This window comes from Berghia stephanieae, chromosome 3 (assembly GCF_034508935.2).
Source record: "Berghia stephanieae isolate SIO BIC M18660-M18661 chromosome 3, UCSD_Bste_1.3, whole genome shotgun sequence".
In the NCBI taxonomy this organism is placed as follows: domain Eukaryota; kingdom Metazoa; phylum Mollusca; class Gastropoda; order Nudibranchia; family Aeolidiidae; genus Berghia; species Berghia stephanieae.
In genome coordinates, this window is record NC_088362.1 from 93,598,761 (window position 1) to 93,622,259 (window position 23,499).

General features: G+C 34.8%; 2 protein-coding genes across 5 annotated transcripts in view; one reads left to right on the forward strand and one right to left on the reverse strand.

Annotated features, from left to right (window-relative positions):
• Positions 1–15,832, reverse strand: part of LOC144968862 (coatomer subunit beta-like) — a 42,749-nt gene extending 26,917 nt beyond the window's left edge. For 2 of the 4 annotated variants that reach the window (XR_013644676.1, XM_078907650.1), the window contains exons 1-3: positions 9,537–9,644; positions 1,301–1,420; positions 250–479 (exon numbers count right to left, since the gene is read on the reverse strand). Coding sequence is in view for 3 of the 4 variants with exons in the window: in XM_078907650.1 (XP_078763776.1) it covers positions 250–479; positions 1,301–1,394 (324 nt within the window). In the remaining variant the exon portion in view is untranslated. Of the gene's footprint in view, positions 1–249; positions 480–1,300; positions 1,421–9,536; positions 9,645–15,415 lie in introns of those variants that run through there. The other 2 variants (XM_078907653.1, XM_078907651.1) reach the window with 2 other exon arrangements.
• LOC144968864 (mitochondrial import inner membrane translocase subunit Tim13-like) lies at positions 9,888–14,921 on the forward strand. Its single transcript, XM_078907654.1, has 3 exons — positions 9,888–10,133; positions 10,806–10,874; positions 13,544–14,921. The coding sequence occupies exons 1-3, from the start codon at positions 10,020–10,022 to the stop codon at positions 13,643–13,645; spliced, it is 285 nt and encodes a 94-aa protein (XP_078763780.1). The 5' UTR covers positions 9,888–10,019; the 3' UTR covers positions 13,646–14,921.
• Positions 15,833–23,499: the final 7,667 nt, after the last annotated feature.

Here is a 23,499-nt window from a genome sequence, read left to right on the forward strand (position 1 = left end):
TCAAAGGCAGAAACGAAAGGGAGGCAAATCAAAGTAGATATGACAAAGAATACTGGAGGAAATCAAAAGGTGGAACGTGTGTGTGTGTGTGTGTGTGTGTGTGTGTGTAGGGAAGGGGGTGTTCTGGATCCCCTTGTCTGTGACAGAGACAAGTCGAGATCCCTCAATGTGCTCTAAACTGTGAAGAGCATAACAGGAAGTTAGCAAGTAAGTTGTGATTAAAGAAAAAGTGTATGAAAATCTTCTTACCTTCCTATAAGCATCACAGACCAAAATAAATTCCTGAAGTAGTTTTCCCTCTGGTGTGTACTTGGGCACTACCTCCCAAAATACCAAAAGCATCTTTTTGACTGTGTGATCTTGCATTGGCATAACAAATCGAATGATTGTCATAAGAAGGGAGGGCATCTTTTCACCATTTAGTATCATCTGAATGACTCTTTTCAGTGCTTCAATTTTTGTTTTAGCATCACCCCTCTCTGAAAATATGTTAATATTTTAATCATTGGAGGCACATGACATGCACATAGTAAATAGTCTTCTTAAAGAATATTACTAAAACCTCAAATCAGCAACATATCTTCCACCCTCCTTTAATCAAATAAAATTAGATCTGCAAAATCCCAAACATACATACATTCACCAATACCTTGAAACTCTCAAAGAAGGACAAGCCAAAGATTAGGAACCCTTATGCAGTCAGTCACCACCACGATCTTAACCAGAATAAGAGAATTTGTGCAAGCTGTCAACAAGAAGTTAAGAGATGGAAAGCATGCTGTTGAAAACAGAGATCATTCATCAATCTGGTAAACACATTCTTGGACAGTGGAAGTCGCCATCTCAAACCCACTCTATTGATTTCAATAAAGTCATTAAGAAACCGAAGGAGGAGGCATGAAAAATCAGGAAATATTCACCAAGAACCAATATATGTATTGTAATGTCATGAACAGTGTGGAAGAGCCATTCAGGGTGAGCACATGTGTCCTCACGGATGGGTATTCACCAGTGATCTTTACTCTAGTGATAGATTTGGTGATATATATATTCTGCAATAAGCCTTTTCCATGGGATTCAGTGGACATGTAAGCCAAAAGCTTAATGATCTGGACTTTGCTGATGATACAGGGACCAGCAAATTGTAATGGGACGGGACGAAGCAGAAAACCCTGGATATTATGGTCTAAGATCTGTTTTGAAGGCTCTCAATTTGAGTTAAATCAAAAAGGATTAAGGTTTATATCTAATATAAATATTTTTACAGCAAAAGATAAAACCATGCTAGATCAAAAACTACCTAAATCCTGTTTCAGCTGCATCTCTGTTGGCGGCTCTGCATCTGAGGGTACATTTATCAATGTATAGCAAGGTTGCTCTGCAATTGACGTCATTGTTAAGACTGGTATTCACCCAATTTCTGACGAAAAAAAAAAACAACAAATTTATTGACTAATTACATCAATACCTTAGAGGATATCAAACAAGAATAAAAATGATATCTTGAGTCACATACAGCCTACACTTCACTATCTCTGTCAACACTGTGCCACACATTCAACAGATATGGACTGTCTTTATATTGCTTAGTACTGAGTTTTAGTTTAATCCATGGGTGCAAGCAACTGGATCTCAAAAAGCCTGCAAGTCTACTTATGACCAGACATATAATCTGAAAAAGCCTGCAATGTTCACAGACTTCACTTCGTCATTTGAAGTCTTGTTCTCAGCATCTAGTCTTCATAATAGTAGTCCATAATTGTTGTATGTTTAATCCAAAGGTTGTAATGGAGTAATTTGTTAAGTTTCTCGTCACAAAAAAAAATAAAAAATCAATCAAATCCAAATCGCAAAAAGCCGGCGACGTTTTTTTTCGGTAATCCAATCGGCCGGCACTCTTGCACCCATGGTTTAATGACATTGTTCTTTTGTAAAAAAAAAAAATGATTTGGTTTACTGATAATAATAAAGTTTAAAAAATGAGGTGAAGGAAATTATACATCAAAAGAAATTATGTCTCGTGAGCTGATTGACTGAACTGAAGAGTCGGAGATGAAAATAAGACATAAATAATTAAAGGAAGTGTCAATTGCCAAGGAGTGAATCCTTGGTAGTTGACCATTCATCAACTGCCAAGGATTCAAATTGGAACTCTTCAGCTGCATGCAGTGATTTCAGTTGAGCCTCGATTTGCGCGCATACGAATCTCGAAACCCGTCACTTTCTTCCAATCATTCATTCTTGTCAATTGTTGTGGAGAGGAAGTCTACACACATCAGCATTTGTTTTTAATTTGTTATAAGTCTTTTCACAAATTTCAAGACGAATTAAAATCATATTAAAACAATAATTACACATTTTCAGATTCAGCGAAAAAAAAAGTGGCAAATTCCTGCCAAGTATAAATAATGAATGAAAGATTAAGGTTAAAGATAAAAGTAGGTACTTTGGTAAATATCCATTTGGCACTCCAGCATAACAAAGGCAAATAGAAGACCATTTTTCAGCCTTTAAACTAAGATAACTTTTTTTCTGCTTATCTGATTTTTACAATTTTGGTATCATTAGAATCGTGTTGAAAAGCACTTTAAAATGATATAGAGAGGTGAGCCGGTGTTACCAATACTTAGCTTCTATACCAGGACAAATCATTCGTTTGGACAGAAAAATAAATAAAAAACTTACCGCTAACCGTCAAAAGCAGTTTAGATTTGAAGATGCATGTTTTCTATCAAAAAACATTTGGTACTAGACAATCCTTGATGAATTTCAAAAGTTGTGTTTGAAATTATATCCTAAATATTTTCATGATTCATTCCTCGCGAAATCGTGTGGGTTTCCGTCTGTTACTACGTCTGGTGCCGGTGCCGTGCAAGCAAAACAAAGGTTTTTAAAAAGTTTATTGAGAAAAAGATACGGAAAAAAGTGTCCCTAGATAGGTATGCAATTTGGTGCATTAGTGCAGTAAAAATTGGTGCGCAAAATTAGTTCGTAGCGGATGCGAGACTGTGTGTGTGTGTGTGTGTGTGTGTGTGTGTGTGTGTGTGGGTATGTGTGTGTGTGTGTCTCTTTCTTTTTTCTTTTTTGGGAGTGCCTACGTACACGGTAACGGGGCATCTAGCCTCAGGATCTACGTACACGTAAACTGGTTTACCTTTGCAACACAAGCAATAGATGGTCCTCGCTGTCGTGACCGCGCGCGCTCGTGTGTGTGTGTGTGTGTTATTTTTAAAAAAATCAAAACAATTTTAACCATTAATTCCATCTTACACTCCCCAAACTCCAGATCTTAGTCTTAATGTTATCATTAAAAGACAAGCTTTGCGATTTATAGTTTAATTGAAGCCCGAGTCGAAATATACTCTTACTACTGCTCTCTTGGTGGAAACGATTTATTCTGCATAAGCAATCTGGAGAAAAAAATCAGTGTCAGGTTAAAATTTCACGAAGTACGCACCGTGAACACCGCTGTAACAATCCTTTGATCTACGTCATCAGGCAACCCATTGTTTCTTTCATCTTTTCCCATTCCCCCTTACTATCCCCCCCCCCATCTCTCTCTCTCTCTCTTGTCATAGTGTTATCCCTTCCCCTTCCCATCTCATTGTAAAATGAAAACATTCTGCTGTTTGCAGATACATGTATGATTGTTTTGTTTTTTCTCTCTCACTAGGCATTTGAAAAAAAAACAAAAACCTGAAAAAAAAAACCAACTTAAACTTTTAAAGGCGAATATCAATCTTACTGGACCAAAATTAAAATCTTACCGTTTTCATCAAAAGACAAAAAAAACAAAATACAATTTAAAAACACGAGCTTTTATATAGGGCAATATCCACCCAACGTGCTCAAAGCGCTTTTTATCAATATTCTTACTGCTCTTATGGTGGAAACGTTTTTGTTTTTCTGCGTTAAAAAATAATATAAATGAAGACTATTATTTGAAAACAAAAAAATCAGTGTCATTGGCAAAGGGTTAATTGCAGTACTCCTGCATCCTGTGAGACTCCTACGGCACTTGCTAATCATAAAAAAAGGAAATAGCAATCAACAATACTAAGTTGAAAAAAAAAGAAGAAAAAAAAAAAAAAAAGGGGGGGGGGGGGGGGGAGAGAGAGCAAACCCAGTAGCAATGCAACCTTTAGCGGCGAAATTCGATCTTTGACCTAACACCAAATCTTCTTTCATCAAAAGACAAGTAACGGCAAAAGGATTATAGACAATTGAAGTCCGAGTTGCGATAGTCTGACTGCTCTCCTGGTGGAAACGCTGTATTCCTTGTTAACAATGCTGCCCTAACCAACAAAAGGACAGTATCTCTCAAAAAATCATAAAATCACTTTTTTTACTAAATCGAATCTCTGGGACATACGGAAGCTTACAAAGTTGTCAGAATGATCATAACTCAAATATTTTTGAAATTAGAGGCAATTAAAAATTTGCTTGAAACAGTATCCTATTTCAACCCCATCGTTAACCAACAAAAGGACAGTATCTCCGACGCCGTAGTCCGCCCGTAAATATTGACGGTGTCCGTGAGCATGCGGTGGCGTCAACGAGTGGCGTGCGAAGATGCCGCCGTATGGCGAGCAATACATGCGAAACTGTTGGTGACGATTTGATTGGTTGACGCATAAGTCGCCAACGCAATGACGTCATCGTAACATGACATAATAGAAGAGCACTGTAACTTTCTATCGCGTTGTTGTTTACATGAGAGAGAGAGAGAGAGAGAGAGAGAGAGAGAGAGAGAGAGAGAGAGAGAGAGAGAAGAGAGAAGAGAGAGAGAAGAGAGAGAGGAGAGGAGGCTGGAATACAGAGAGAGAGAAACACAGAGAGAGAGAGAGAGAAACACACACACCACACACACAACACACAAAGAGAGAGAGAGAGAGAGAGAGAGCAGAGAGTCAGTAACAAACAGAGAGAGAGAGATGGAATGCAGGAGATATATTTTTAAAAATAAATAAATAAAGAAGAAGAGAGAGAGAGAGAAGGAGAGAGAAGAGAGGGAGGAGGAGAGAGAAGAGAGAGAGAGAGAGAGAGAGAGAGAGAGAGAGAGAGAGAGATAGAGAGAGAGAGAGAGAGAGAGAGAAGAGCGTTTTTAACGTGAATTCATTGGGAATCGGAGGGAGGGTGGGGTCTTTTGAGACAATAAACAATGTGAGTGAACCATTGTCTACTATATAAGAAGTCACTGGAGTGAACCCAAAGAAAAAGGGGAGGAGAGTTTAATAGCTGACAATTGACCACAAGGGGTTGTGATAACGAGTGGCAGGTCCTAAATAACTCGACGTTGCAGCTCAAACAAGAAGATTCAATTATATGATTTCATGTAAGTCATTACAAATTCAGCCCAACCCGCTCCTCTTCAAGCGGTCATCTGACTCAAAATGGAAACAATGTAACACATGATTTGACCAGTCCCATTTTTAAAATTGCAATCTCATTGGTCAATATGTTTCCCATCATTGATTGACTTTGACTTCTTTTGAAACGAATGGCTTTCTAATACTATCCCTACCTATTCTTTGCTCCACCCCCTCCCTCCTTTTCCCGTTTGTTTATCTACCTGTCTCGCTCGCTCTCTTTGTCTCCCTCGTGTTTCTTTCACACATACAACCACACACATAAACACACACACACACACACAGACACACGCACACACATATTTATATCTTTATTCTATTTAGCTCCCGCCCTCTACAATGCACAAGCTCTCTCCTCTCTCTCTCTCTCTCTCTCTCTCTCTCTCTCTCTCTCTCTCTCTCTCTCTCTCTCTCTCTCTCTCTCTTTCTTTCTTTCTTTCTTCCCCCCTCCCCCCCCCGTTCGGGGCGGAGGGTCACATAATTAATAATAATAATAATAATAATAATAATAATAATAATAATAATAATAATAATAATAATAATAATAATAATAATAAATAAATAAATAAATAAATAAATAAATAAATAAATTACCGTGTAAAATGTCAAAAATTAACTCCCTTAGTCTAACCGCATACTCTATATAGAATCAAACGAATGACCTTCACATCCGACAGCAGTAGTGACATACCACAACGCGTATGTTTGACCCAGCGACATCTAAGTTTGACCTCTCCGTTGGATGTTAAAAGTGGAAATTCCTGCTTTTAACAACTGTTTGGATTGCAGTTCTTATATCTTTGACTAAATTATGCGCCCGTGATTAAAGACTAAATTGCTGCAGACACTGAGTTCAAAATCAATCTAATCTATGACAAAAGTTGTAAATATTCACGTATTACTTTCCACCAGATCAACATTTCAAGCTAGCTATTTAGTGGCTGATTGGTGGGCAGAGGGGCTTTATAAACAAGTAATAAAAGATGAGAAAAAAAAAACAGAAAGCAAAACCATTACAAAACTTTATACAGCTGGCAATAAAAAACTGATCCCCTTGCTTGTTGGTCGGATGCTCAACCAAACGTCTAACTTAAGTATACTTATTTTTCATTCATTTCAACTAATTAGTGTGTGTGTGTGTGTGTGTGCGTGTGTGCGTTTGTGTGTGTGTATGGGTGTCGGTGTGACTGTCTGTCCAGGCGTTTTTTGTTTAGTTGTTTTTTTGGGGGTTTTTTTGTGTTTTTCTTTTTCATCGTCTTTATATCTCTCATTTTCCACACATCCTTCTATTTTTGTCCAAACTTTTGGAGAAGGTAGTACTGACACAATTATCTCATCTTAAGAACAACAGTTGAGTCAGCCTACAAACAGCAACACAGTACTGAAACGGCGCTTCTTAAAATCTTTTGTTATATAATGCGGATGCTAACAATATCAATTTATTATGCCTTTAAGATCTTTCAGATGCCTTTGACACAATTAACCATTACATTTTGTTAAGAAGACTAGAAAATAAGTTCGGCGTAAAAGGAATTGCCCTTAAATGGATTACACCATATTTACAGGATCGATGGCAGACTGTCGTGGTGAATGGTGTTCAGTCAGAACAAGTTTTACTAAACTTTGGAGTGCGTTCTTGGCCCTGTCCTTTTTTTCTGTATAAGCACCCCCTTTCTCGTGTGATATCCAGATTCAATCTGAGTTATCATTTTAATGTTGGTGATACGCAAATTTATGATTCAGTACCCCTAAGTAATTTACAATTCTTAATACAACGAATTTCGAGCTGTTTTATGAGATTAAATCTTGAATGTACCATAACAAGTTAAAATTAAATGATAGTAAATGATAGTAAAACTGAGATTTTAATGTGTGGAAGGCAAATAATTCACCTATTACTCTCGGAAATAGCACAACAGAATTTTCAAATAAATCAAAAAACCTTAGCGTCATCATTGATAAACATATTTCCATAACAAGCTGCTACGTGAATAACACCATACAATCTATGTACATAGAAATGAATAAAATAAGCAAAATTCGTAATTTAATGTAGCAGAACTTTTAATTAATTCCCTTGTTTTATCTAAATTGTACTATTGTAACTCCCTGTGGGCGAAATTAGCTAAAGACAAAATATTTGTTTTGTTCATCTTATTAGCTCATAATTTGGGCACCTTTTTAAATTTAGTAAGAATGATGTCGCCTATTTCATTCAGTATAAATGTACCAACAGATTTCGTTCCATTTCATGCTTTTCGTTTCCTATGACAATGAAGATATTGATTTTAAAACAAAAAGGTATGTGTGTTGTACGTGTTGGGGGCGGGGGAAGGGGGACATTCCCTATTTTCCAGCTATAGATAGTATGCAGATGACGTCACTCAGACCTTTGTTATTGTTTTTGCCATCCGCGTTTGTGAGTTGTTCTCACTAAACTGTATTAACCAGACTATAAAAGTTTATGGTTACACAGATTTTGTGTGTTGGTCCGTTATACTTCCGGATGGCAATGTTGTGAACTCCTTGGCCAAGCGCATTCTATCTATTCTTAGGTTTAATTCACTATCACTCACTCACCCCAATATCGTTGTACAATGACAAAACCCTGATACACAATTAAAGTCTAATTTACAAGATAGCCAAAATCATCAATAAGCGTAAATTAAAGCTATTATGCTTAATAAAAATAGACTCATCTTGAAAAAGGAGTCAGGGTCTAAAAGATTGAGGAATAGTCTAATGTAGTAATATTATATCAGAGGCACGCCTACAAACTTGACGGAGATAATTTATTCATTCCCCTCACGCCAGGTCAACCACACTTAGCCTTGCCTCTCACTCGTCCGTGATGGCGAGTGCTCGCCATCGCTGACGTAAAACGTTTGTCGATCGAGTTATTCGTATTTTGCTATATTCTTAACTGAGATACTGTTCTTTTGGTGAATACGGACGAGGCATTTTGCGTTGCGGTTAACCAGGGTGAACAGTATGTGAGACGGTCGTATAAGATACTGTCCTTTTGTTGGTTACAGGTAGAGTTATTTGCTTGGCTTTAACCAAGAAAGAACAGTATCTCAAAATATTACGCAACATATTACGTCAATGAAATCGGCGACTAACAGAAAAACTCAATTTGTCATTAGCTATTATTTAATGTTAGAAGACTTCCACTATGTAATAAAATTAAAGAGTTATGAATGAAAAAACTAAATGTGTCGATTGCGGCAAAACTGGTTGGATCTGGGTCAGCCCAGATACTGTCCTTTTGTTGGTTAGGGCAGAATGATAAAGATAAAAGCAAACTATTATCTGAAAGCAAAAAAATTGCTTCCCTGTTAAGGGGTTAAGAACATCTGCCAGCATCTCACGGTGGTGGTGGCAGCGGATAAAAAAAGGCCTTTTTTTTTCTCATTCAATCAACTTGACTGCTGTTGGACCCTAGGCCTCTCTACAAGTACAAGAAATAATACTCACTTTTTTTCTGCTCCAACGAAAATATCTACCTCCTACCGGTCTAATTATTTGTAGCAGACGACAAATTTCTCAAAACGGTCACGTGACACTGTACAAACAACACAGGAAGTCCGTGAAAGCTTATTTACGGCATTTCCTTTGAACCGTGTAAACAACAAAATTTCGTTTTCATTCGACTCAACGGGTCAGATTGGCCGGTATTTTTTTAACGAACTAAAGTTCTGAAAAATCAAAATGTTTCTTAGAAAGTTGAAAGATGCTAGTTTTTGAAACAGAGGTAGGTTTTTAAAAAAAATCTTTATATTTTACGTGAATGCATGCTCAAGGCGAGTTGGACGTTCAGCGGAGGTTGGTAGGCCAAAGGCCCACCTCTCTAGGTTTCATTGAGCTAAACCAAATTTGAATTTTTCACCAAAGTACCTACTTTTGACGGTAAGCGTTAATTTATTTTTATTTTTCTGTCTAAAGGAATGATTGGGACCGTTCAAGAAGCTAAAAATATGGGTTTCACCGGCGCACCTCTCTTCTGCTCTAGCCTCAAGCTCTGCAAATACAAAGTTGATACAAACTTCAAGTATCTTTTTAAAGTTTATAATTGACTGTTGATAGATATACCCTATTATTACACCATCCAATACGAAAGAATGTCTCGGGTGATGTGTAAAATATACATTTCAGGAATTCACTTACATAAAACCATAAAACAGCATAAAATTTCGTCTGCTACGCTGATTGTTTTGTCAATTTGTTCAACTTCATCAGTCGGCACGTCATAACTTCCGTTGGGGTCGGGACTTCCGATATAGAAAATTAAATAAGTATTTCCATACAAAAAAGAAATACACACAAAAAACAGGGTTATAATAGCATTTTTCTATTATTTAATGACTAGATTTACATGCAATATTATGTCTTTCATTAAATACATTGTGCCTTTGTTGTGTATTTAGAAAAAAATGTGTGTCCTTTCGTGGAAAGCATTTTTCATTACAGTTTTCAGTAAGCTTTTTATAATATTTTTATGACGAGACACTTCTGGCAGGAAGTTCAGCGTGCTGACCTTGTGTGTTTTGTTGATTCCGCTACGATTTCTTCATGCTGTGGGCATCTCGAATATTTTCCTTGCTGAATGACTGAAAAGTAAAGACTCGGTTCGCATTCTGATCGTTCAAAATGGATTTTTCCTCTTTACCACCCGGAGGCAAGATGGATTCTCTCTCAAAAGAGCAACTTATGTCGCAAGTGAAGCAACAAATCGCCTTAGCCACCGCCCAGGAATTGCTGCAAGTAGGTTGCTTCTTTGCACATAAACATTTGAATAATAGAGAGCTGCGCCGGGGTTACCAATACTTAGCTTCTTTAACCTTACCAATCAGTCGTGTGGATAGAAAAATATTTTTAAGAACTTAACGCTTACCGTCAAAAGCAGTTTAGATTTGAAGATGCATTTGTTTTCTATCCAAGAACATTCGGTACTAGAGAGGTGGGCCGGTGGTTACCAATACTGAGCTTCCATACCAGGACAAATCAACAAATCATTCGTTTGGACAGAAAAATATATTTAAAAACTTAACGCTTACCGTCAAAAGCAGTTTAGATTTGAAGATGCATTTGTTTTCTATCAAAGAACATTCGGTACTAGACAATCCTTGATGAATTTCAAAAGTTGTGTTTTAAATTATATTTATATCGTAAATATTTTCATGATTCATTCCTCGCGAAATAGACACACTCACACAAGATGCTCACTAGTAACACCTAAGTTGAAATACTCTTACTGCTCTCTTGGTGGAAAACGATTTATTCTGCATTAGCAATCCGGAGAAAAAAAATTGTTTCTTTTTCATTTTTAAAAAGTTCGGCATAGCTTTGGACTTCAATGCCATTAAAATAAAGCATCTCACTCGCGCACACACACATACACACTATGTCTAACTATTTTCCTCCTTTGAATTTCAGAAAATGTCAGAAAAATGTTACAAAAAGTGCATCTCAAAGCCAGGAACTACTTTAGATAATAGTGAGCAGGTAAGTTATGATTTTCATGAATGTGACACATTAGAGATAAAAATCTGAACAAAGTGTTTATGAAATAGTGTCAGACAAGGCAACCAAAAGGCAAAAGAATTTTATCCATGAACTCACAAAGGAATGTCCAGTTTGTTCAAGATTTCTGTGTTAGCCTCCAAAATTGTTCGCGATTTTTGTGTTGCTAATACTATGAAAGTAAAGGGATTAAAATAGGGAATTGAGACGCGTTTCAGATTCCCAGACTGCAATGTACAAGGCAATAATGAGTACCATGTTCCCTTGACCGTTTGGTTATGACTGAATAAGTAAAATTAAACAACTTTGATTGGGCCTTGTGATTTCTTTGAAAATGGCTAATTGATGTACTCAGATACATTCATTAACTCAAGTGACGCGGCCTTGCATTCCGGAAGCTACACTGGACAGTGCCTAGTTGCTACAGCTGATCAGTTGAAACAATGGCAGCTGCCTAGCAGTTTTTCAATATTTACACCCATCCCAGAAAATTTACTTTTTTGAGCTAATAGCAATAATTTATGGTACAACCTTTACATTTTCTTAAAGGGAAATAAGATATTTATTGAGAGAGCAAACTTAGTAAGAATTTATGAAACCTGCAACAGTCATCTTTCTATTACGAATAATTGAGTGGTGGAATGAGAGGGAGCAAGGCTTTACACCTTATTGCAACACACATTAGCCTAGTTTTCGTCTAACACACGCATATACACACCAAGAGCCCATGTACAGATGCACACATGTAATAAAGGAATTTTCTACAAACACACACACGTGGGTAACATTATTTCTTTGTGTCCTTTGTTTGAGATGTAACAGATGACCAGAGCATGCAAAACAGCGTGGTAGGGGCATGGGGGTGGGGGGGAGGGGGAGGGGGCTCTTTGTTGGCTTTGTTTATGACTTGAAAGGCCACTAACTTGCCTTCAACAAGTTGAAGGACATAGCTAAATTATTGACCAATCAGAATCAATTAAATTTTTACTGCATTTCTAAATATAGAAAGGTTAACAACTCCATTCATAAACGGGGTTGATCTTGTCCTCAATAATGGACTGGCGCGCTTGGCGTCAAAGCCAACTCGTCCTCAATACTGGACCATCGCCCCACTGACTCAGTTATGCTCGTCCTCAATATTGGACCTGCGCGCTACTAGACTTAACAATTTATATCGCTTTACTTTGTAGATATGAAATAATATTGCTTTATAGTATAGCAAGAAACACTTATTTTCTTTATGTCAAGAATTATATTAAAAATTAATTAAATTATCTGATTAATTAGTTGAGACTCAAAACTGAAATTGATAATATAATATTGATATCAGAACACAATCATAATTATTCACAACTCTCACCAGAGCCGATCAGATTATAGAAATCACAAATTAAGTGTACACGACTTTAATCAAACTCTATGCAAGAGTTAAAACAAAACTTATTTCAGCTCAAACTTTGAGCCCCACAAAGTCTACACAAGAGTTATAAAACTATGAGTATGAGCCTAAAAGACTGTTGTAAATATCTCTTTGAGACAATGAGCCTAAAGACTCCGCTGAGTGGTCTGAAGAATCTGCTCAAAACTCTGGTATTTATAGGTAAAAATCAAGCAAACAACGCAAAATTTCACCCACACAAGTGGATGATAGTCATATCTGTAAACAACTCAAAATCAATAAAAACTCTCCCAGATTCCACAATCATGGACAACAACAACCCATCCTGATACCGGACATCCTCATATCAAGGATGAATAATTTCGTCAACATCATATTTACGAGAATCAACCCCTACAATAACAAAGTCAATCTCGTAGGTTATAGGAACCCAACTCTGCTTACAAGTTAATGGAGAAAGTAAATTTATGCCTTTCTAACAATAACAAGGATAACACCAACACTACATAGTTTAATTTAAAACTTTCGGGCCCATAGGTGCATAATCTGATATGATCTGTATCAACAAAAGAGTAGTTCCGGAGGGATAACAACAACAACAACAAATACTGCTATGACATACATCCCCTTCATGGACTGCCACCTACACAGAAGCATTTTGTTACAGGCATTAATAGGCATTAGTAATTGCAAACACAATGGTGTTCAGTCATATCCTGAGGAGTAACAGTCATCAAAGCGAGGCTCATTTATAATTTTTCTCTTTGTGGTTCCATTTTGTGTATTGTTCTCTGTCAGTTAGTATCTTTCTTTTTTTATCTTTTTATTTTTTTTGGTTATGTTTGTTTGTTTTTTTAAGAGGGAAGGGGGGGGGGGGGGTTGTTCACTTCTCAGTGAGGTGAAGTTTTTTTTTAATTTGCTTGCTCGATGTGTTTGCTGAGTTTGTTATTGCTTAATAAGTGCAGCAATTTGAGCAATTTGTAACAAATGCGGGGATTACTGTTACAATTACAATATACTAATTAATTAGCTAAGGTGAATTTTTAAAATGGTTTTGTCTTATTTTGGAATGTCTTTCCGAAAGGTCTTTTATTTTCATCAGTGAAGTTTCTGACTCGTGTTAACTTTACCTGGTTTGACTCTGCATTGTGGCATAGATATGCCACAAAGTACTTTGCCATAGACTTGCATCTTATCTTATGGTTTTAATATATTTTTATTTTTTAAATTTTTTTTTTTCATTCCTCCTCAGAAATGCATTGCTATGTGCATGGATCGGTATATGGACACATGGAATCTGGTGTCTCGGGTTTATGGACAGAGGCTACAGCGAGAATCAAATAGAATGGGATAAAAGTGTGACTGGATGTTAATAATGTCATCGTGATTGAAATTATCAATGCTGTGTTTAGTGTGGACATGTTGCTCATGATTAGAGTGTTAGAGATGAGTCTGTTTTTTTGTTTTATTTTGCTTTTCATTTTTATTTTTTTTTTATGACAGGACTGTAAACTGTTTTGAAATTTTATTTTTCCAATCAACGGGAACATACATTTTTTGAAAGAAAAAAAAATCCATTCCCTCATACTGTACTGATAGACTTAAATACATTGATTGTTATCTTTATTTATTTATTATTATAATTACTGTGGGTTATGCTCCTGCTTAAAAGCACAGTCATCAATTACAAGAAAATGTACTCTTTGCTTGAAAGGTGAATTTTTTCCCTGGTTTCTTTTGTTGTAATATCAACAGCTTGTATACAAGTCCATTGTAGGTGTTCTTGTAGTCTAAACAATGACTTTAGAACCAATTAAAAAATTATTTGGCAGTAGCTAAAAAAGTTTCGATCATTTTCTTAATATGCCAAATATGATAGTGGACAGCTCCATTTTTGACTCTCCCAGCCAATTAGATTTACGTTTTGCCCATCAATGCAAAAAGTCACTCCTTACATTGATAGTCGTTGCTATCCCTCTCCCTGTTTTGAAAGTATGACTGCCGGAGAAGTGTTGGAAAGGTGAAACGCTTAACTAGTCTTGGTTTCAAAACAATGATTTGGTCCATTTGCTCCATATAATAATTTGTTTTTCAGTTTCATTTATAAATATAAAAGGACAAAATCAATTTTTAAGACCTCTCGTGAGACTGGTGTTCTTAGAATGGTAAATTTGTAAAGTGCTTCAATTTATATAATTTTTTCATGGGACTGAGCTTTTAGCCGGAGTGTTTTTAAACAAAAATGGTGGAGTCAATATTTCAATGAAGAAAGTTTAAGGATATAGATTTATTTCATTAGGTTGTACTGTTTACATTTTGTGTGTGAATTATTATATTACGTTGCTGTTGCTCGATGGTTGCAATTTGTGGGATAGAATTCTATTGAAAACCAGGTGACAACTATTTGTTATTTTTAGCCATTAAAAAGACATAATGATTTTGATCGTTTGTTGCTGGTGTTGTTGTTTATTTTATGTTTTTTCAATGGCCTGTGAAATGTCATCCTTACGTGTTTTTTAAAAAATTTATATGAGACTGATGGAGTACATGTGCTATTGTTAAAATTAATTTTCACTTATTACAATTTTATTATGATTCATTCAATGATATTAAATGCTGTATAAGATAAATTTGGTTGTATTTTTTTGTGAATAATTCAGAATTTCTTTCTTGTCCTAACTTAAATCTTAATGCAATGCTATTCCTTTTCCTCTAAGTATTTGAATTCCTTAATAGGGTATGATACATAAGCAATTCCACTTCCACTTATTAACATGTTTCAATTGACATTTTGCGTATGCAGTCATTCATCAGTGATGATACTTTTCCGCGGTTTTCTTTCCTTTCCTCGGTTTTCCTCCTCAGATGGCGGATATTTCCTCCTTTTACTTTTTTTTTATATAATAAATCTTTAAAAAGATAAGTTGCATTAAAAAATCTCGCAGCAAGTATCATGCTGAGTTGCAAAAACAGAAAGAGGAAAAGGAAAGAAAAAGACAAATGTTTGATCAAGCAGTTGTAAAGGCGGAAACAAAAAAGCAAGCAAAGGCAGTCCGGGAGAAGGCAATTAAAACAGCCTATAAGCTTCATATAAAGAAGCAATCCAAACAGGTTGGGCCCCCACCTAGAAAGAGGCCCAAAACACACTAGTACTCTTCAAGTACTCAAAAGAAGTCATCCTGCCTACTTTCCTGTGGTGCAAGAATGTTCTAGGTGAGTTTTCCGTTTTTCCGAGACTTTTCCTCCTTTTTGACTTTTTGTGAGTATCAGCACTGATTCATGGATTCTTTCCTACACCACAATTTTTACCCAACTACTCAGGGCATTAAGAGTGATGCCAAAACTCTGGTTTCACCAGAGTAAAATCCGGTCTGAAACAAAAAATTCCGGGTTACAGGCAACTTCCGTCAAATTCCAGTGAGGTCAAATTGTTCCAAGGATACCCCCCCTCCTCCCTCCAACCACCACATCATCATCACTACAACAATCGCCACCACATAATCATCACTACTACATCCAATACAGTTGACTCTGCTTAATCGCACATCCTCAGGATTTCTGGTTAGTGTGTTGATTAAGCGGAGAAGCTAAGGGAGCGTTCACATATTACGTCATCAGCTAGGGGGGGAGGGGGGGTCTACCAAATGTTGACATGTGTTGACATGGGGGAGGGGGGGGGGTCAGACCCAAGATGATGTCATCAAAACATAGGCAAATTAGGCCTATTTTATTAAATGCAAGAGCTTCAAAAATGGCATTCCAAATAAATTAGCAAAAAGGTGGAATCATCAAAACCGATTGAACTGCTCAAACTGCTTGCTACCATTCAGTTTTGATTCTGAAAAGTATGATGAGTATTGCCAAGGCCTTCTATATAGCTACCAGGCCAGGAAGCTTAAAAAGAAGTGCCAATCCTACCGACCTATCAGGCCGACTTTTCCGTTCGTTGTTTTGCATTTAATTTGGGCTATATGTTTACAAAGACATTTATCAATCAATGATTTTTAAGTAATAGTCTGGTGTAAGTATAATATTTCAGTTTCAAGCTTGAAAAGGTAAAAGAGCTGAGGAATTATTTTTCATCTACGCTTCCCTATTTGAGACTACTAAAAACGGTACACTGACTGCGTGGTTAGGTCAAGCTGAAATCATTGCGCACCGCCTTTTCCAATATGTCCGCGCCCTGATTAGACCGGCAATTGCATCAACTTCTTTTCTTTGCTTTTATAACGAAATAAAATACGCCATACTTTTCATTATCGTCAACTTGACTTTCAATAAGTTGGAACAAAGACATTTTACAGAAGAATCGCATGACAAAAAGGTAAGCAGCTTAATTAATATATAATTTATTTTAATTCGTATTGACAATTGGTAATCTTAATTAAATCGGCATCAGAGACCATCTCTAATCACTCAAGTCAGAGTCAGACCTAGTGTTGGAGTTGGTTGTGTTGGTGCTGCTTAACAATATGGTGAATATAACTTTTTTTAAAAGCTCAAATAAAATAATATATAATTTTTATCATTATTATAGTTTGGAGACAATGATATGTTATTTGTCACTCGAATATTGGTGTTATTGCTATACCTACTAGACTCTCCCAACCTAAATCTCTATCTCGCTTCTCTTACACATTTTTTCTCTACGCGATACAACTCAATATTAAAATAGCAGTTGATTGTTTAACTATTTTACATCCATTATCATAAAATATGAGTTTTTACATATCAATGAAACAAGGAAACAAATCAAAATCAAAGACTTATCGTCATAAATTTTATGGATGACATAATGACTGATGAAACTGACCATGAATGATTAATATCGTGATAATTTAAGAATAGTATTTTTGTTTGATATTAAAGATGTGCCAAAAAAATAATAACTAAAGCAAGTGTCTGTAATATTTAACCCGTGTATTATTCTGGGCATGAGAGAGAAAACACACGGAAAAGAGTGAAAACATGCAACACACACCATATGGAACTTTCACTGGCACGGAGAAAGAATTCCCAAAGGTGTGATTGGAATGCGGTGGTCAGTGAGATAATGGTTACGATTGCCTGCGATGGCATTGAAAGTTCTGGAGAGGTCTCGCAGTTGTAGAGCAAAATTAAAGATAAGGGGGGGGGGGGGGGGGGGGTTGAGTTGTAAATAAAGAGATTGAAGAACAAATCAACAGTTAATCAATGATTGTTTTCTTATACATGCTAGAGAAAGTTCCTTCTTAACTGACGATGAAGATGATATAATAATAATAATAATAATAATAATAATAATAATAATAATAATAATGATAATAATAATAATAATAATAATAATAATAATAATAAAATAATAATTATTATTATTATTATTATTATTATTATTATTATTATTATTATTATTATCATTATTATTATTGTTATTAGATAATAATGATAACTAATAAATAAACTATATTGATTCATAAGGAAATTGGGCTTACAGACATAAATCATAAGAATAATTTAATAAGCGTTATAAAGCATAAATATTTATTTGTTTTTAAAAGCAATACAGTGAGAAAAAATACAAATAAATATGAGCGCATCTATTATATCGATATTAATGAATAGAAACATATGATATATTCTGAATAATGCATTTCATATCTTAACGATGTATAACTATAGCAAGAATCATCACTCAATAAAATTCTATTTTCTATCTATTTCAGATCGAGCTACACATTCCTGAGACATCAACAAAATATGGTCAATAAGTGCTGCGTTCCTGCTTGCATATCGAATTATAAACGTAAAAAAGGAGATTCAGAGCAAAACACATACACCTCATGTTTTGAATTCCCAAAGACCCTGAACTTAAGGAATTGTGGCTGAGGAAAATTCCAAGAAAAAATTTACTCATAACAAAAAACACTGTCGTTTGTGAAAGACACTTTAATGAAAGTGACATTATATGCAGTGACATTATCCCAGGTGTTAAAGGACAACAAGATACCGTTATTCCTCGTAAACGGAAGAAGTTAAAATCAGGAGCTGTTCCCAGTATATTTGAAAATCTCCCTGGCTACTTATCGTCACCACCGCCTTTAAAAAGAGAAAGTCCGGGATCGAAAAGAAGACGGCTAGAGGAAAAGAAGAAGATTCTCTCCAGAAGTTTTTAGAGGAGGACATAGTTTCTTCATTCACTGATTTGACCCAGTGTTTGGATGGTCAATTGAAGAAATGGAAATTCTTTCACCTTAAAACAGAATTTAACGATGATCATATAAAATTATATTCGTTGGAATTCAATGAGAGACAAGGATTATTTGTCAAATTCAGTATTTCCATAAACAATGACTTGGCTGTTTCTGTGTGGTGTGAAAATATTAAAATTTCTAACTTCACGTGGATTATTCCAAAGGACAATAAACTAGACCGATGGAGCCAACTACAGAACATTATTACACATTATTCTTCTTCTTTACCTGGAAAGGAAGCCATATTTGAGAGTGCAATATGCACAGTTGCAGAAGTGTTTCAAGAAGATGAGGAAAAAACTGATTTGTGTAGTTTTTTAATTGAACAACTCAAACTTGTACGTCTTCCACCTCAAGAAGACGATATTCTAATGATTGTATAATTCACGCCTTTTGTATATTTTCAATATCTCCTTCTTTTACAAAAAAATTAGAAACACTCTACTTATTTTACCCAGTGTAAGGTTTTTAAGACAGCTATGTGGAAATGTCTCTGTAAAAGATGGTCTGCTTGGCTCTTCATTTCTTCAAAATGAAGTCAAGTATCTTAATGAAAAAGACCTTTTTATAAATTTATTGTTAGACGAAGTTCATGTTAAATCAAAATTGTCATTTAGAGGAGGTAATATAGTTGGACAGGCCAATAACTGTGACAAATTAGCAAACAGTGTTCAATGCTTTATGATCTCTTCTCTTCTCTCAGATAAAAAATTGATTGTTGGTTTGTTTCCTGTACATAATATGACTGCTGAGTTTCTTCATGAAATAACTTTTAATGTTATGAAAAGTGTAATCAATGCAGGTTTTAATATCATTAGTATTATTTCTGATAACAACAGAATTAACCGTAAAATGTTTTCTTTATTAACGAAAGGCACTGATTCAAATTTCTATATGCCCAACCCCGTTCGTCCTAATCTCAAAATATTTCTTTTGTTTGATTCAGTTCATCTTCTCAAGTCTGTACGAAATAACTGGTTAAATTTAAAGAACAAATCACAAACTTTTTGTTTCCCTAAATGGACTGACGACACTGTCATAACCCATGCCTCTTTTAATGACTTACGTAATTTGTACAGACTGGAGAAAGACAATCTTTTAAAGGAGGCACCTGCATTATGCTGGAAAGCCCTCTATCCTCATTCATTAGAGCGACAAAAAGTTAGCTTAGCTCTTAAAATTTTTGACGAAACAAATGCTGTTGCATTACGATCAATTGGTCCTTCTGATGAAAGCATTACCTCATGGGACGGCACAGCCCATTTCATCAAGACAATTTGCCATTGGTGGAATATTGTCAATGTCCAACACCAGTATTACGGACGGAACAAAAGAAAACCTTCCGCCATTCCATTTTTTTCTTGTGATGATGAAAGATTGTCATGGTTAGCAGATATGTCATCATGGTTGAAAAAATGGCATGATCATTTTATATCATCAAATGAAGGTTTCCTTAGTAAAGACACTTTTATTGCCCTTACTCACACCCTGGACTGTTTAGTCATTTTAATTCCATATTTGTTAAACGACATGCATTTTAAATTTGTACTGACTGGTAAATTTCAAACTGATAATTTAGAAGGTCGTTTCGGACAATATAGACAAATGTCTGGAGGAAACACCTTGATTTCCGTTGATGAATTGCTACAAAGCGAAAGAAAACTTATTGTAAAAGAACTCATCCAAATTCACTCTGTTTCCAAAGGAAACATTTCCCTCAGCATTAAATCCTTTCTCTCTGAATTCGACTCAGGGAGTTTTAATGACGGTGACAAATCATTTGTTAATGACTTTCCTTTCGACAAAATTGAAATTACTGATAAATCTTTGAATGTTGTTATTTATGTTGCAGGATATGTAGCTAAGAAGTTGATTTCAACTATTGACTGTTCTAAATGTTGTGAATTGATTGGGGATAAAAACAAATCTTTTGACATTGTTATTGACAAGGAATTTATAGATTATTTCGATCATTTGAATCGTGGGGGTCTTACTTATCCATCACAAACCCTCGTTGAAGGTTTTCAGGTTGCCTTGTGCATCATGAACATTGCAGTTGGGGATCTTGAAAACAAGTTTATGTCTCTTGTAAATCAGAAAAGTACTCTTATTAAAATCAATGAGTATTACTGGGCAGATAATTGTGATTCGATATCTGAATTTCTTTCTATTTGCAGTAAATGTAATCTTAGTAGAGAGAAGATACTAAATAAATGTTATGTTAGTTTTGTGAACATTTTGATAAATAATTACTCAAAGAATGTCAATGACGCTTTTCAAAATTCTCAGAGCACAGCAAAGAAAGCATTAAAATTTCAGTAGCCATATGAATTAATGATATGTTCCACAAATTAGAATGAGAATACATACTTTTGTTTTATACCTATTACATTTATATGCTCTATTATTTCACCTATTCAATTGATTGATTGAATTTTGTTTGTTTCTTTATTTTACTATGCAAAATATGTTTTTAAAATACACGTAGAGATTGCTCAGTGGAACATTCTTACAATATTCATGAAAATATACATAAACGATTGTGTGTTGACATATAATATGCATTTCTTTACTTTGTTCAGTTATATTATTATATAATTTTGACCTATAAATATAATTGATAATAATAGATTGTATTGATCTTGTCCTCCATGTTAAATGTTAATGTTGGCTTTGGACACCTTGTAAAGTGCTTTGAGAACAAAATAGTTGGTATTATTATACATAAAATATCGATAATATGTAAATAATGCTGCTTCAAGATTTAAAAGTGAAAACGTGTTTCATCTATTGTTTTTGAATGCTTACTTATTGATCTCATCCCTTTTTTATACATATGTGTATATTTAATATCACATTTTTAAATGCTAACTTTATTCAATGTATCTTTTAAAATTGAAATAGTTCAATTCCTCTCATTTTGTTTTAATAAATTTCCTTAATTCAAAACTTACTCATGATTGTTGGCAGATTATTACACTTTATTGCATGTCCTCTTTAATCACACAGTCGTCACCGTCCTACTATCTTTTCGCTGGTGATTGAATAACTCAGATGTGTGGCAAGCTTATCCATCAATCTCTCCATCTATTCTATCTATCTGTCTAACCGTCGATCTATCTCTCCATCTATCTATCTATCAATCTATCTATCTATCTATCTATCTATCTATCTATCTAACCGTCGATCTATCTCTCCATCTATCTATCTATTTATCTATCTATCTATCTATCTATCTATCTATCTATCTATCTATCTATCTATCTATCTATCTATCTGTCTGTCTATCTAACCGTCGATCTATCTCTCCATCTATCTCTCCATCTATCTATCTATCTATCTATCTATCTATCTATCTGTCTAACCGTCGATCTATATATATATATATATATATATATATATATATATATATATATATATATATATATAAATATATATATATATATATACATATATATATTATAATATATATATATATATATATATACATATTATATATATATATTATAATATATATTATATATATATATATTATATATATATATATTTATATATGTTAATATATATATATATATATATAAATGGAGTCACTCACTTATTTGTGGCTGAAACACATGTTTCTGAGATCTCCACATATATATGACTACCTATCTATCTACCTATCAATATCGCCCATATAATTTACAATGGAGCTTCAATAGATATCAATCAGAATTTATCCAATTATTTCTTACAGACTTGAGAAGATGAACTGAATCTCTCTCTCTCTCTCTCTCTCTCTCTCTCTCTCTCTCTCTCTCTCTCTCTCTCTCTCTCTCTCTCTCTCTCTCTCTCTCTCTCTCTCTCTCTCTCTCTGTATATATATATATATATATATATATATATATATATATATATACATACATACATATACATATATCTAGGTCAAAAGACCTGAAACAGCTTTCAAATTAATAATAATAATAATAATAATAATAATAATAATAATAATAATAATGATAATGATAATAATAATAATAATAATAATAATAATAATAATAATAATAATAATAATAATAATAATACAGTAATAATAACAAACCCCACGGGCAGTATACATGTCCCGCAAGGCGGCTGTTAATGACTATTAGCGCGACTGGAATCTCGGCCTGATAACGCCGCCATCTTGTTTTGTGCTTCCTGGCCTGGTAGCTATATAGAGGGCCTTGGTATTGCCCATCTCTCAAGAAACAAGATGGGAAGGGGGTATCACTTCTCAAAAGGCGAACTTGCCCTAAATGTTCATTGTATCACTCCTCGATCACAGCAATGAAAGACCATTCACGTAAATGCGGCATACAAGAAGAACAGCAAATGGGAGAAAGTGATGACGATGAAGATGAAATTGATGATACTATTTATAGTACATTGCCAGAGGTCCAAGGCAGACACATTTTTGAATCAATTAATTTTATGTTTGGAAATTGAAACAGAAATTCATTCCACTAAAAGACTAATATGCTATAAAATAATTTGCCTCCTATACTATTATAAATTACACTTTCTGAAAAATTTTTAATAGCACCTGCACCAAGTAGCCTAATTTAAATAATGTTTGTTAGATTTTATCTTTGCAAATTTAAATTTTATGTCCCCATTGTATCGTAAAACATAAATTATCAACAGTTTCTGACATTAATAAAATGTCTGAATGTGTTTTATCAAACGTTGATAATCAATGTTTATGGTTTGAAAAATGAATAATAAATATTGTGAAATTAAAGTTATCTTTTAGTTTTTATTAAATTAGATGACGTCATCATCTGTTGGGGGAGGGGGGGGGGTCAGGTCAATGATGACAAGTGATGACTTGGGGGAGGGGGGGGGGGGGGGTCTAAAAAGGGCAAATTTTTGATGACGTAATATGTGAACGCTCCCTAATAATAGCATCCAAGCACCATTTTCATTTGCCATTAATGTAAGGCATTCTCTTCTGAGT

Excerpts from the sequence above, each read along its gene's own strand:
- LOC144968864 (XM_078907654.1), top strand. The coding sequence starts at position 10,020 with ATGGATTTTTCCTCTTTACCACCCGGAGGCAAGATGGATTCTCTCTCA. Across the intron at positions 10,134-10,805 it reads CCGCCCAGGAATTGCTGCAA|AAAATGTCAGAAAAATGTTA; the intron begins GTAGGTTGCTTC and ends TTTGAATTTCAG. Across the intron at positions 10,875-13,543 it reads CTTTAGATAATAGTGAGCAG|AAATGCATTGCTATGTGCAT; the intron begins GTAAGTTATGAT and ends ATTCCTCCTCAG.